The 13400-nt window shown below is 41.9% G+C and overlaps 1 protein-coding gene across 1 annotated transcript in view; it reads left to right on the forward strand.

Annotated features, from left to right (window-relative positions):
• The first annotated feature begins 215 nt into the window (after positions 1 to 215).
• LOC139547913 (schwannomin-interacting protein 1) overlaps positions 216 to 13400 on the forward strand; it is a 385387-nt gene continuing 372202 nt past the window's right edge. Inside the window, exon 1 of the mRNA XM_071357097.1 lies at positions 216 to 306. Within this exon, the coding sequence (XP_071213198.1) occupies positions 220 to 306 (87 nt within the window). The 5' untranslated portion in view covers positions 216 to 219. The remainder of the gene's footprint in view (positions 307 to 13400) is intronic.

A 13400-nucleotide genomic window follows, 5' to 3' on the forward strand; every position in this document is an offset into this window, starting at 1 on the left:
TGTTTGATAAGTGACATATTCTGTTATAACTTAGTTTGAGTGATGGAATCCTGCATCACGTTCTAGCTAGCATAACAAGCTCTATAGACGTTTACCAGCATCTATGCGGAGAGACCTACTATAGTCACCTGCTTCTCACTCGGAGACATCTGTGTTTTACTGTGTAAATGTAGATATTACGCTAATTGACATAACTTTTGCATGTGTCGTTCCAGAAACATGTATCAAGGAGAAGGCACGAGGCTGCGTGGCGGGAGTCTGGGCGGCGCGCGGGAAGGGAAACGTCTTGCCCTGTGCATCAACCAGGTAGGTTAAACACCAGCCTCCAGCGATCCCGTTGCTGTTTCAAATGCATTTACATCGATCGTTTAAAGAGTACATTGTAGCCTATGCGTTGGTGATTTATGACATGTTGACGATTATTCTGTAACCTACCTATGATAGTTGTATGATTTTGAAATGGATTTGTGTTAATTATTGGTCTGAGTCGTTGTGTGTGCATGGGCTGATTTCAGTTGGTTTGGTCATTGCTGGGATTGATAATGTGTGAAGAGTGGTCTTTGCGGAATCCAATGGGCAAAGCTTTCCTAAAATATAACATAAACAGTTCCACTGGAATCGACTACTATGACATAATTCTAGTCTCGTTCAACAGCTGTCTCCTGTGCAAAAGGTAGCCTACAGTAAAACTGAAAGTCTTCCAAGCAAGCACTCAGTTTCACCAAGTCCAACCCGTTGAATTACGGCTGGGAGTTGTTCTTTCAGCACCATGGACAGCGAAGCCCCGTATTTGTAGTGTAGTTGTTGGTAGTGTAGTTAGTACAACTCTCTCTCTCACTCACTCTCTCTCTCTCTCTCACACACACACACATACTTTCCTTGTCTTCCAACGGTAATTTTGTTAACTGGCTTTACCAGCCAATTCAAATAAAACAGTAGACTGAAGCAATTCCGTGTGTCATTCATCGTTGGTTTCGAGTCGTGTGCTGGCACTTTTCTCCATCTGCCAGCCGCAGCTGTAAAGGTCTCATTAAAACCCTATCCACCAATCTCCACACGACTTTCAATTTCTAGCCGAGAAAAGGCAAATGCAGGCGACCTCTCACTCCTTAATTAAATCTCAGAATAAAATCTGATTCATTTAGTGCATCGAACGAGATAAACTAGGCTTACTTGTGCATAAGAATTACATGAAGGTGACCAGCAGAATTCCACCACGTTTGGTTCACACAGTATTTTTTTTATTTCTATTGAAAATTATCCTGGTGATTAGACCGAAAATAATGGGTATAGCTGTTGCTTTAACAAGTCTATATGCCGTAGACAAATAACAGTTACATGACTCACAACAAAGTTGACAGTTTGACACACAGCGGAAGAAAAAACTTTCAATGATTGAGCTATTTGTCTGTGTGTGTCGTTGCGTGTGTGTGTCTGTGCATGCATGTGTGTGTCCGTGCGCATGTGTCAGACTGCAACTAATCCACCTGGCCGCGCGCAGCTCGTGTATATTTAATACCAATGATGTAGTGCAGCGCATTATCGCGCACGGGGGTATTGAGCGCACGCGCGCCCGAAAGCACTGCTCGATCCCGCATATTCTAGCTCTGTGATATGTAATACTGATGCTGTCAGTGTTGTGATAATGCGCTGTGCTTTTCGTCCCTCTCCACTTTGTTAGTTTTCAGTTGTATAGGCTACTCGGTTGTTCCCACTCATTCTAGATCAATTTGGTTATTTTTCTTGCTTTCTTTACACTCCTGCAGAATAGGATAATGGGCTATAGGATCTTCTAACTTGGTAAGGCCTTAGGCCTGGGGTTAGTTACCCACAGCATTAATCCACTCAACAATAATTCATAACGGTTCCAATCAGCAGCAAGATGCAAACTATTTGATTTGATTAGTATTTTGTAAAGCGTGAAGAAATCAATACCCTCTAGCCCATACAGCTACCAGAGGATGTTTATGAAGCCAAGACAATGAGGACCTGCTTAGAATACTATTCACTAATTGTCAAAAAATGTGTGGATAGAAATGTGCAGGTCATTGGGCTACACTGGAGCAAATGCACCTGCCTGAGATTAATGTGCTACACAAGATCCCTGGGAACTGCATTCATCTATCCAACCATCCATCCTTCCATTACCAAGTAATCATTCATCTATCCAACCATCCATCCTTCCATTACCAAGTAATCATTCATCTATCCAACCATCCATCCTTCCATTACCAAGTAATCATTCATCTATCCAACCATCCATCCTTCCATTACCAAGTAATCACTCATCTATCCAACCATCCATCCTTCCATTACCAAGTAATCACTCATCTATCCAACCATCCATCCTTCCATTACCAAGTAATCACTCATCTATCCAACCATCCGTCCTTCCATTACCAAGTAATCACTCATCTATCCAACCATCCATCCTTCCATTACCAAGTAACCACTCATCTATCCAACCATCCATCCTTCCATTACCAAGTAATCACTCATCTATCCAACCATCCATCCTTCCATTACCAAGTAATCACTCATCTATCCAACCATCCATCCTTCCATTACCAAGTAATCACTCATCTATCCAACCATCCATCCTTCCATTACCAAGTAATCACTCATCTATCCAACCATCCATCCTTCCATTACCAAGTAATCACTCATCTATCCAACCATCCATCCTTCCATTACCAAGTAATCACTCATCTATCCAACCATCCATCCTTCCATTACCAAGTAATCACTCATCTATCCAACCATCCATCCTTCCATTACCAAGTAATCACTCATCTATCCAACCATCCATCCTTCCATTACCAAGTAATCACTCATCTATCCAACCATCCATCCTTCCATTACCAAGTAATCACTCATCTATCCAACCATCCATCCTTCCATTACCAAGTAATCACTCATCTATCCAACCATCCATCCTTCCATTACCAAGTAATCACTCATCTATCCAACCATCCATCCTTCCATTACCAAGTAATCACTCATCTATCCAACCATCCATCCTTCCATTACCAAGTAATCACTCATCTATCCAACCATCCATCCTTCCATTACCAAGTAATCACTCATCTATCCAACCATCCATCCTTCCATTACCAAGTAATCACTCATATATCCTACCAGCCATCCTTCCATTACCAAGTAATCACTCATTCATCTATCCAACCATCCATCACCAAGTTATCAATCATTCATCTATCCAACCATCCATCCTTCCATTACCAAGTAATCACTCATCTATCCAACCATCCATCCTTCCATTACCAAGTAATCACTCATCTATCCTACCATCCATCCTTCCATTACCAAGTAATCACTCATATATCCTACCATCCATCCTTCCATTACCAAGTAATCACTCATCTATCCAACCATCCATCCTTCCATTACCAAGTAATCACTCATCTATCCAACCATCCATCCTTCCATTACCAAGTAATCACTCATCTATCCAACCATCCATCCTTCCATTACCAAGTAATCACTCATCTATCCAACCATCCATCCTTCCATTACCAAGTAATCACTCATCTATCCTACCATCCATCCTTCCATTACCAAGTAATCACTCATATATCCTACCATCCATCCTTCCATTACCAAGTAATCACTCATCTATCCAACCATCCATCCTTCCATTACCAAGTAATCACTCATCTATCCAACCATCCATCCTTCCATTACCAAGTAATCACTCATATATCCTACCATCCATCCTTCCATTACCAAGTAATCACTCATCTATCCAACCATCCATCCTTCCATTACCAAGTAATCACTCATCTATCCAACCATCCATCCTTCCATTACCAAGTAATCACTCATCTATCCAACCATCCATCCTTCCATTACCAAGTAATCACTCATCTATCCAACCATCCATCCTTCCATTACCAAGTAATCACTCATCTATCCAACCATCCATCCTTCCATTACCAAGTAATCACTCATCTATCCAACCATCCATCCTTCCATTACCAAGTAATCATTCATCTATCCTACCATCCATCCTTCTATTACCAAGTAATCACTCATCTATCCTACCATCCATCCTTCCATTACCAAGTAATCACTCATCTATCCAACCATCCATCCTTCCATTACCAAGTAATCACTCATCTATCCTACCACCCATCCTTCCATTACCAAGTAATCACTCATCTATCCAACCATCCATTCTTCCATTACCAAGTAATCACTCATATATCCTACCATCCATCCTTCCATTACCAAGTAATCACTCATTCATCTATCCAACCATCCAGCACCAAGTTATCAATCATTCATCTATCCAACCATCCATCCTTCCATTACCAAGCCATCAATCATTTGTCTATCCAACCATCCATTACCAAGTAAATCCATCGGCAAGCAGAGTTTTACGGCCAGCAGGTGGTGTTAACCATTTATACAGTGGTTATTTAAACAGGATTGGAAAGAGAATAACGCAACATGTTGGCCATGTTGTGATCTTCACTAGTCCTGAAGGACTACAGTGGGTGCATGTAACAGTCAGTAGGTCACAGCAGCACACTTCTTGGATATGAAGAAAGCATTTGACACTGTTCACCACCACACGCTCTTGAGAAAGCTTGACAAACTAGGCTTTGACAGCACTGCAATCAAGTGCTTCACATCATACTTACAGGGGAGGAATGAGTGCACTAAACTGCAAAGCACACAGTCAGCCCAGGTACCTGTGGGGAATTAAATGCCACAAGGGAGTGTGCTTGGACCCCTGCTGTTCTGTATTTACATAAATAACCTTCCACCAGTGCTGGAGAAATGCCGTATACATATACAGTAGCAGGGATTTTCTTTACTTTTACTATTTTATACATTGTAGAATACTAGTGAAGACATCAACACTATGAAATAACACATGGAATAATGAAGTAACAAAAAAAGTGTTAAACAAATCAAACAATATTTTATATTTGAGATTCTTCAAAGTAGCCACCCTTTGCCTTAATGACAGCTTTGCACACTCTTGGCATTCTCTCAACCAGCTTCTTGAGGTAGTCACCTGGAATGCATTTCAATTAACAAGTGTGCCTTGTTAAAAGTTAATTTGTGGAATTTCTTTCCTACTTAATGCGCTTGAGCCAATCAGTTGTGTTGTGACAAGGTAGGGGTGGTATACAAAAGATAGCCATATTAAAAGACCAATTCCATATTATGGCAAAAACAGCTGAAAAAAAGCAAAGAGAAACAGTCACTATATTCTTGTTCTGAGAAATGAAGGCTATTCCATGCGAGAAATTGCCAAGGAACTGAAGATCTCATACAACACTGTGTACTACTCCCTTTCACAGAACAGCACAAACTGGCTCAAACCAGAATAGAAGGAGTGGGAGCAAGAGGACAGTCTAGTTTGAGAAACAGACACCTCACAAGTCCTCAACTGGTAGCTTCATTAAATAGTGCCCGCAAAACACCAGTCTCAATGTCAATGTCAGTGAAGAGGCGACTCCGGGATGCTGGCCTTTTCAATTTCTCGCATGGAATAGCCTTCATTTCTCAGAACAAGAATAGACTGATGGGTTTCAGAAGAAAGTTCTTTATTTCTGGCCATTTGAGCCTGTAATCAAACCCAAAAATGCTGATGCTCCAGATACTCAACTAGTCTAAAGAAGGCCAGTTTTATTGCTTCTTTAATCAGGACAACAGTTTTCAGCTGTGCTAACATAATTGCGAAAGGGTTTTCTAATGATCAATTAGCCTTTTAAAATGATAAACTTGGATTAGCTAACACAACGTGCCATTGGAACACAGGAGTGATGGTTGCTGATAATGGGCCTCTGTACAGTATGTATATATATATATATATATATATATATATATATATATATATATATATATATATATATATATATATTTACTCAAAAAATATATGGGGGATTGGAAATGATGCAAACAATTACATTGACGGAAGCTACAAACTATCCACAATATTAAAGCTGATCCACCCCTAAAAAAAAGGAGCGTGATGGAGAGCTGCATCAGATGACCAGACCTCCACAATCACCCGACCTCGAGATGGTTTGTGATGAGTTGGACTTCAGAGTGAAGGAAAGCAGCCAACATGTGCTCAGCATATGTGGGAACTCCTTAGCCTGTTGAAAAAGCATTCCAAGTGAAGCTGGGTGAGAGAACTCCAAGAGTGTGCAAAGCTGTCATCAAGGCTGGCTAAAATATTTAACACTTTTTTGCTACTACATGATTCCAGATGTGTTATTTCATAGTTTTAAAATCTTCACTATTATTCTACAATGTGGAAAATAGTAAAAAATAAAGAAAAACCCTTGAATGACAAGGTGTCCAAACTTTTCACTGGTACTGTATATGCAGATAACACAGTATGGTATTACTCAGCTAATACCACCAGGGAGTGTGAGGAGTCAGTGTGAAACGACATCAAGAGGGCAGCAGCTTGGTTCGCTGACAACAAGCTCTCGCTACACCCTCAGAAGACCAAGCCACTGCTCTTTGGCAACCCACAAAAGCTGAGATACACACTACTATCTCTAGGTCATCAGATTGTTAAACAGCCATCACTAGCACATAGAGGCAGCTGCCTACCTACATAACATTGGCCACTTTAATAAATGGAACAAAAGTCACTTTTGTCACGGTCGTCTGAATTAATGGACCAAGGCGCAGCAAAAACAATACAGAAGAAAACGTGATGTTCTGGGCAGCTCCACAAAAACAAGATCCCACAAACAACAGGTGGGAAAGGGCTGCCTAAATATGATCCCAAATCAGAGGCAACGATGGACAGCTGCATCTGATTGGGAACCATACCAGGCCAACAAAGAAATAGAAAACATAGATTGCCCACCCTAGTCACACCCTGACCTAACCAAATAGAGAATTAAAAGGATCTCTAACTTTAATAATGCCACTTTAAGAATGTTTACATATCTCACATTACTTATCTCATATGTATATACTGTACACTGTGTACTACACTATCTATTCTATACTATCTATTGCATCTTAGCCGCTCTGTCACTGCTCATCCATATATTTATATATTCTTATCCCATTCCTTTACTAGATTGTGTGTATTAGGTTTTGTTGTGGAATTTGTTAGATATTAGGTTTTGTTGTGGAATTGTTAGATATTACCTGTTAGATACTGCTGCACTGTCGGATCTAGAAGCATAAGCATTTCACTACACTCGCAGTAACATCTGCTAACTATGTGTATGTGACCAATAACATTTGATTTGATTTAATTTGATTACAACCATCAGTGAAAAACATGGCCTTTCAAGGCAGTCTGCAGTTCTTTGTATCTTTGCCCTGGAACAAGCTGTACGTATCCACACGACAGCTAGCTAGCATGTCCACCTTCAAAAGAGCAGTACACATAGCTGTAATGTGAGCGTGGTTTTGTATGTATGCTACCACGTATGATGTGTGTGCTTCTGTGTATGCTGGGATTTTGAAATCGTCCCAACCCTGCACTAATACGCCTTTCTCAGCTGTAATATTAAACCCTTGTCTACAGCTGAATCAGGTCTAGTGCTGGGCTTGAACAGAAGTCTACGCACATCACACCCTGTGGATCAGAAGTGAAGAGCACTGGTCCACTGTATCCCATTGAACATGTAGTTTACAGGATCCATGACAGTGAACTAATGCATAGTGGAGTTGGTACGGTAGTGAGATCTACTGTAAAAGTGTGTGAAGGAGGGGGTCATATTTCAGAAGTACATTATGGTGTCTCCATTTCCCCGTGGGACTCCACTCTGCTGGGTGCCGTCTCCACTTCCCCGTGGGACTCCACTCTCCACTCTCCACTCACATACACATACTCTCCTTCTCCTGGCAATCCAGTGCTCACTCACATTCCAACTCATTAGCATGTCTTGGAAGACTGGTTTGGGCTAAATGAGTGTCTTTGATCACTGTGAGAGCCAGGCTTTCTGACACTGTGTGAAACCATGCAGCCCCTCCTCTCTCTCTCTCTCTCTCTCTCTCTCTCACCCCCTCTCTCTCTCTCTCTCTCTCTCTCTCTCTCTCTCTCTCTCTCTCTCTTTCTCTCTATCTCTCTCTCTCTCTCTCTCTCTCTCTCCCTCTCACCATATGTTTACCAAAGCAGCTCTTCACTTGCTAATTGCACCAGGGGAATAGTCCAAACCGCTCCATTTTACATTTTGATAGACCATATGATCATTTTCTCACTCTCTCACCTCTTCCATCATCCCACCCATCCCTCACCCTCTCTATTCCCTCTTCCCTTTCTCCCATGTTCTCACTCCCCCTATCTCACTAGCCTTTTTTACTCCTTCCCTCCCTCTCACTCCTCATCATCTCCCATCTCCATCCTCCCCTAACACCCCATTCTCATGCATCCAGCCTGGGCGTGTGTGTGTGTGTGTGTGTGTGTGTGTGTGTGTGTGTGTGTGTGTGTGTGTGTGTGTGTGTGTGTGTGTGTGTGTGTGTGTGTGTGTGTGTGTGTGTGTGTGTGTGTGTGTGTGTGTGTGTGTGTGTGTGTGTACTGTAAGTATGCGTTTCAGGGGAGCAGATATCTTTGAATTGGATCCATAAACCCAGGGCTATATCCAACCCTTGTGAAAATGGGGTTGTCTCACCCTTGATGAACTGCTTAATTATAGATATGAAATGAATTCCATATCTGCATGCTTGATGTCGCCTCCAAGGTGAGGCGGCTCCTTATCGCTGCTTCGTCGATCAGTTTCCACCTCCCTCCATGGTCTTTCTATTGATGTGTGTGCAACTGCCACTCTGTCAGGGGATCCTGGCAACCAATGTGGGCTATTACACACGTCATCCTGTTTGTCATCTGATCTGTTTGTTGTCTGTATGTGTCTGTCTGTATGTTTGTCCGTCTGTCTGTCTGTCTGTCCGTCCACCCATCGCTGTCCATCCGGCTGTCTGTCCGTCCATCCGTCCATCTCCCCCTCTTCCTCACCTTGCAGATAGGTTCTTATTGACATAGAGAGTGGGACTGGGAAGAATCTCATCTATCCACTGCTGTTGTTTTATCTCATGGCCATTACATTCAAGGTGCCTTTCATCCACATTAATTATTCCAGTCTCCACTCAAGCCCTGTAATCATATGATTGTGTCCATTAAATGTATATATCCCTCTTAGTGGAAGTGATTGCATTCTAAGAGACCATTTTCCCACTCAGAAGCCGTGCGAGAGTACATGTTGCATTCCATACATCCGTTCCTGCCAGCGCTGCTCATGTAAATTGATTTCCAATATTCCGACTAACGAGCATCCCTACTGATACAGCTCTTTTCCCCGATTGGACATTTCCTCCGGCCGACAGATAGCCATGACACATACGCTACATCGCTTCACTCACAGATGTTTGTGTCTGTGAGTGTGTGTGTGTGTTCTGTTGTCCTATGTGTTTCATTCTTCAGTGTGTGTTCTCTTCTCCTGTTCTCCTCCATGTAATAAACATAACATGTCATACCTGTTATGCAATGGTGTTCTATAATAAACCTGAACTAGTGTGTTCTGTTTGGTCTGTTTTCTTCTCATCAATTCACCCGTGTGATGTGTTTTCCTCGTCTCCGTGTGTGTGTGTGTGTCAGTGACGGGGGACGACACCATAGTCTGAAGGGCAACCACCAGACCATTCCTCACACACTGTGTGTGTGCGCATACTCAACTTTTCGGATGTGTGTTTCCCATCGATCTCTCTGATAGAACTGGGCCTCTGAGAAATAATGATTTTAATAACTCATCAATTAAAGGGCGGGGGAGCCGCTGGTGTGTGCTGTTTTTTTCCCCTCTCCGCTCTTCCTCCTTCCTTCCCTCCCCTCTCACTGCCTCACTGTTTAATTCAAGGCAGTGTAATGTAGCTTGTTTAGAGCCATCTTACCTCCTCTATATTATGCTTTGAAGAGAAATAGATCTATGGTGGATATCATTGGCCCGCATATCACATTTCCTGTAAGATGCCTATAAACAGTCCCTCTGAAGTTATGCATCTAGTCTTACTCTGCTCATTTGTTACTCTCTCTCTCTCTCTCTCTCTCTCTCCACCCTCTCTCTCTCCCCCTCTCTCTCTCCCTCTCCCTTCTCTCTCTCTCCCTTCTCTCTCTCTCCATCTCTCTTTCTCTACCTCCCTTCATGTTCATATCTGTTACATCCATTGCGCCTGGGCCTGGCTGAAGTTGACAGTCAATCAATGTCGTCAAACACAAGCCAGACAGACACCCCCTCAGAGACGTGTGAAAAATGTCACTCCCGAAATAACCAGGCTGAATCTGAGTACACTTATCCTCATTTATCCTCCTGACTGGGGTAATGATAAACACAAGGAGGAACGAAAAGTTTGACTAAAAAGAGTTTCTGTGTAGAACTGATCGTATTCATTGTTAAACAGGATCAGTCAGTCTGGTTAGGAGGGTTTGAGCACACAGAACAAACCATAGAATAAAAACATGTTGGAAATATTGGATTTAAAAGTGAACAATGAATGGAGGAAGGCATACATAGCCTGAACATACAGTCACAAAACGGGCTAAACCATTGGCACCTAATCAAACAGGTACGTTTTTAAATGTCTGGTCAAAATGCACATAACAAAAGCAAATAGACTAGCATTTACACCTCAAACAACATCAATAATAATAACTGCAGTCACTGACTACTGTATAGCAGAATGGATTATCTGCAAGGGAACAACATTTATCCAAAACGGAATATACCAATAGAATTACTGACGTCGCCAACCCAGCATAATGAGGAAATGTAGCCTAATAGCCGGTGTTAATATTGTGCGGTGAAACATCGGAAGCCATTAAAATTAAATGGAAGGAATGCAAAGAGAAGCAGAGTGGGCGGGGACCGTTGAGCGAACCGAGCATGGGCGAGGGAGCTGAACAGGGCGGGACTAAAGTTGGGGAAAGCAGAACTTTATGCAAATCTTCCACAAAATCGCAAAGCGAGTGACCAAACAAAAGTCACTATAGCTTCCAGACTCTACTATATTGGCTGACAATGGCTGTTGATACCTAGCACTATCTAGCTTGCTTGGTAGCACCCATATGAGGGTGAAGCTAGCATGGCCAGGCAAGTGCTGCTTATATAGTAAAATTCCCCATGTGCATTTCCAGATAACACAATAATTAGGATATCCACGCTATCTTCACCCTCATATGGGTGCTAGCAAGCTAGAAGGTATGCTAGGTAGTGCTAGGTATAAACAGCCAATCCAGTAGGGGCTAGACGCTATAGTGAGCTTCGATTGGTCAATAGTGTCGCGATATCGTGAAGTATTTCCATAAAATTCAGCTTTCTCTAACTTCTGGTCCCGCCCTGTGCACGCTCCCTCGCCCATGCTCGCATTGATCAACAGCCCTCCCGCCTTCTTCGCTGTAATGCGAGCGCACCCTTTTTTGAACAGTGGCGGGAAACACAACGGTGGATGGCAAACAACAAACACAACTTGGGATTGAAATAACTGTTCACATGATTCAAGAAATTGATACAATGTATTACAGGGAAGTTGTTTGTGTAGTCTGGTATGTGCACAAATAAACAAACGCTACAAAGTTGACAGATTGTTCGAGAGTTCTGTTTGTGTTTGGTGCTCGGTGGAGATTTCAAGCAAAAGTTGAATCTCTAATGCAAGACATGATCTCAGTGCGTTCAAAGATACTGTTGTTTTAATTCAACACATGGACGTGCACCTCAACAATAGGCTAGCCTACAGTTGGCCCTTCCCCAGTATTTCTGAACATGAAATCCCTGTTGGCTGTATTGAATAGAGATTGAGGAGCATTCAGAATAGCATGATTCAGATAACAGAAAGGAGCTGGATACACACACACATAAACACACCCCATAAAAAACACGTGAGAAAAAACACGTGGTTTTCAGACACATGTATGATATATGTATGAAATAAATAATAAAAATGCATTTTTCACTTACATTTTTCACGAATCAGGCACGGTTTTCAGACACGTGAAGTTTTACATGGATTTTTCACATGTTAATTATGCATGTGTTTATTTTTCACATGACTCAGACTTAAATTATATTCTGCATTTAACATGTGTGTGCTTTTGTAACCGGCGGGATTAGAATCCAGTTTTTAGAATCCAATTTGTCCCATGGGAGAAACCAATGTCTTGCCCATTCCACCAAGAGGACAGACACTGGGGTTCTCTTCCCATTATAGTTATGATCAATTTCTCTCAAACTCAGAATACTGACTGTTCAATTCAAAGTGCTGTCGGCCTGTCAAACGTTTAAACATTTAATCGCGTTAATCGCAGGATTTGCTGATTAATCACGATTAATCGCAAATTCAGAATTTGTTCAAATTGAGCTGTAATTCAAGATTCTTTTTGTATAAAAAGCATTACAACAATTTGAACGTCTTGATTTTGTCCAAAGTAACGGTTAGTAAAATGTGGTAAATTGATAAAGCAGACTTTTGTCATTTCCATGTCAACTTGTTTTGACATCACATTGTTGTTTTTAGCTGCATAGATTTATTTTATTGAGGATGTTTTCAAACAATGCGATTAATCACGATAATAAAAATGACTGTACTAAAATTACAAAAGTTAACTTGTAAACTCTGACAGCCCTAATTCAGAATAATCTCTTTATGTGTGTGTGTGTGTTAGCAATGTGCAGCTTGTTGGCAGTCAGGATGTGCAGATGCCAGAGAAGCCACAGGGGCCAAGCAGGAGCCAGTCAGGGGCCAGTTGCAAGGGGCCAGCCCCGTCTGTGTCTGCCAGGCAGAGAACCTGTGGGTGCTGTGCCATCCCTCCCTGAACCTTCACTTAGACAGGACTGACAGATGGATGTATTCATGAAGCCGCTTCACTACATCTCTCCCATTCACTGCTGGCCTATCAGCTCTGCCAGCAGCCAGGGTGCATACTGTGTGTGTATGTGTACCCTTACAAATAAAACTTCCAAATCGCATTTAGCTGTTTTCACATTTTGAGCTTACATTTCACATGTATTACATTTATTACAGTTCACATGTTAACAGCATGTGTCACTTTCACATGTACTGTAGAATTGCAAGTTCACAACAATCATGTGAAAACCCTATAATAATAGCAATACGGTGGGTGCTTATATCTGTCCTGTTTCACACATGTACAAATATGTATTATACACAAGTGTGAAATGGAAATGTTTTCTGCATATGAGACACGCTCGGAGAGTTGGGTCATTGCGCGACCATGGAGCAATTCACCTTGTCGACTCAGGAATTCGAACAAGCGACATTTCGGTTACTGGCCCAACGCTCTAGCTGCTAGGCTACCTGCCGCCCTATAAATAAAAAAGTGAAAGTTTTCTTACTTGTGAAATTGCAAATGTGATTTTCACGTGATTGTTTATCACATGCGAACT

Source organism: Salvelinus alpinus, chromosome 21 (assembly GCF_045679555.1).
Source record: "Salvelinus alpinus chromosome 21, SLU_Salpinus.1, whole genome shotgun sequence".
Lineage (NCBI taxonomy): Eukaryota > Metazoa > Chordata > Actinopteri > Salmoniformes > Salmonidae > Salvelinus > Salvelinus alpinus.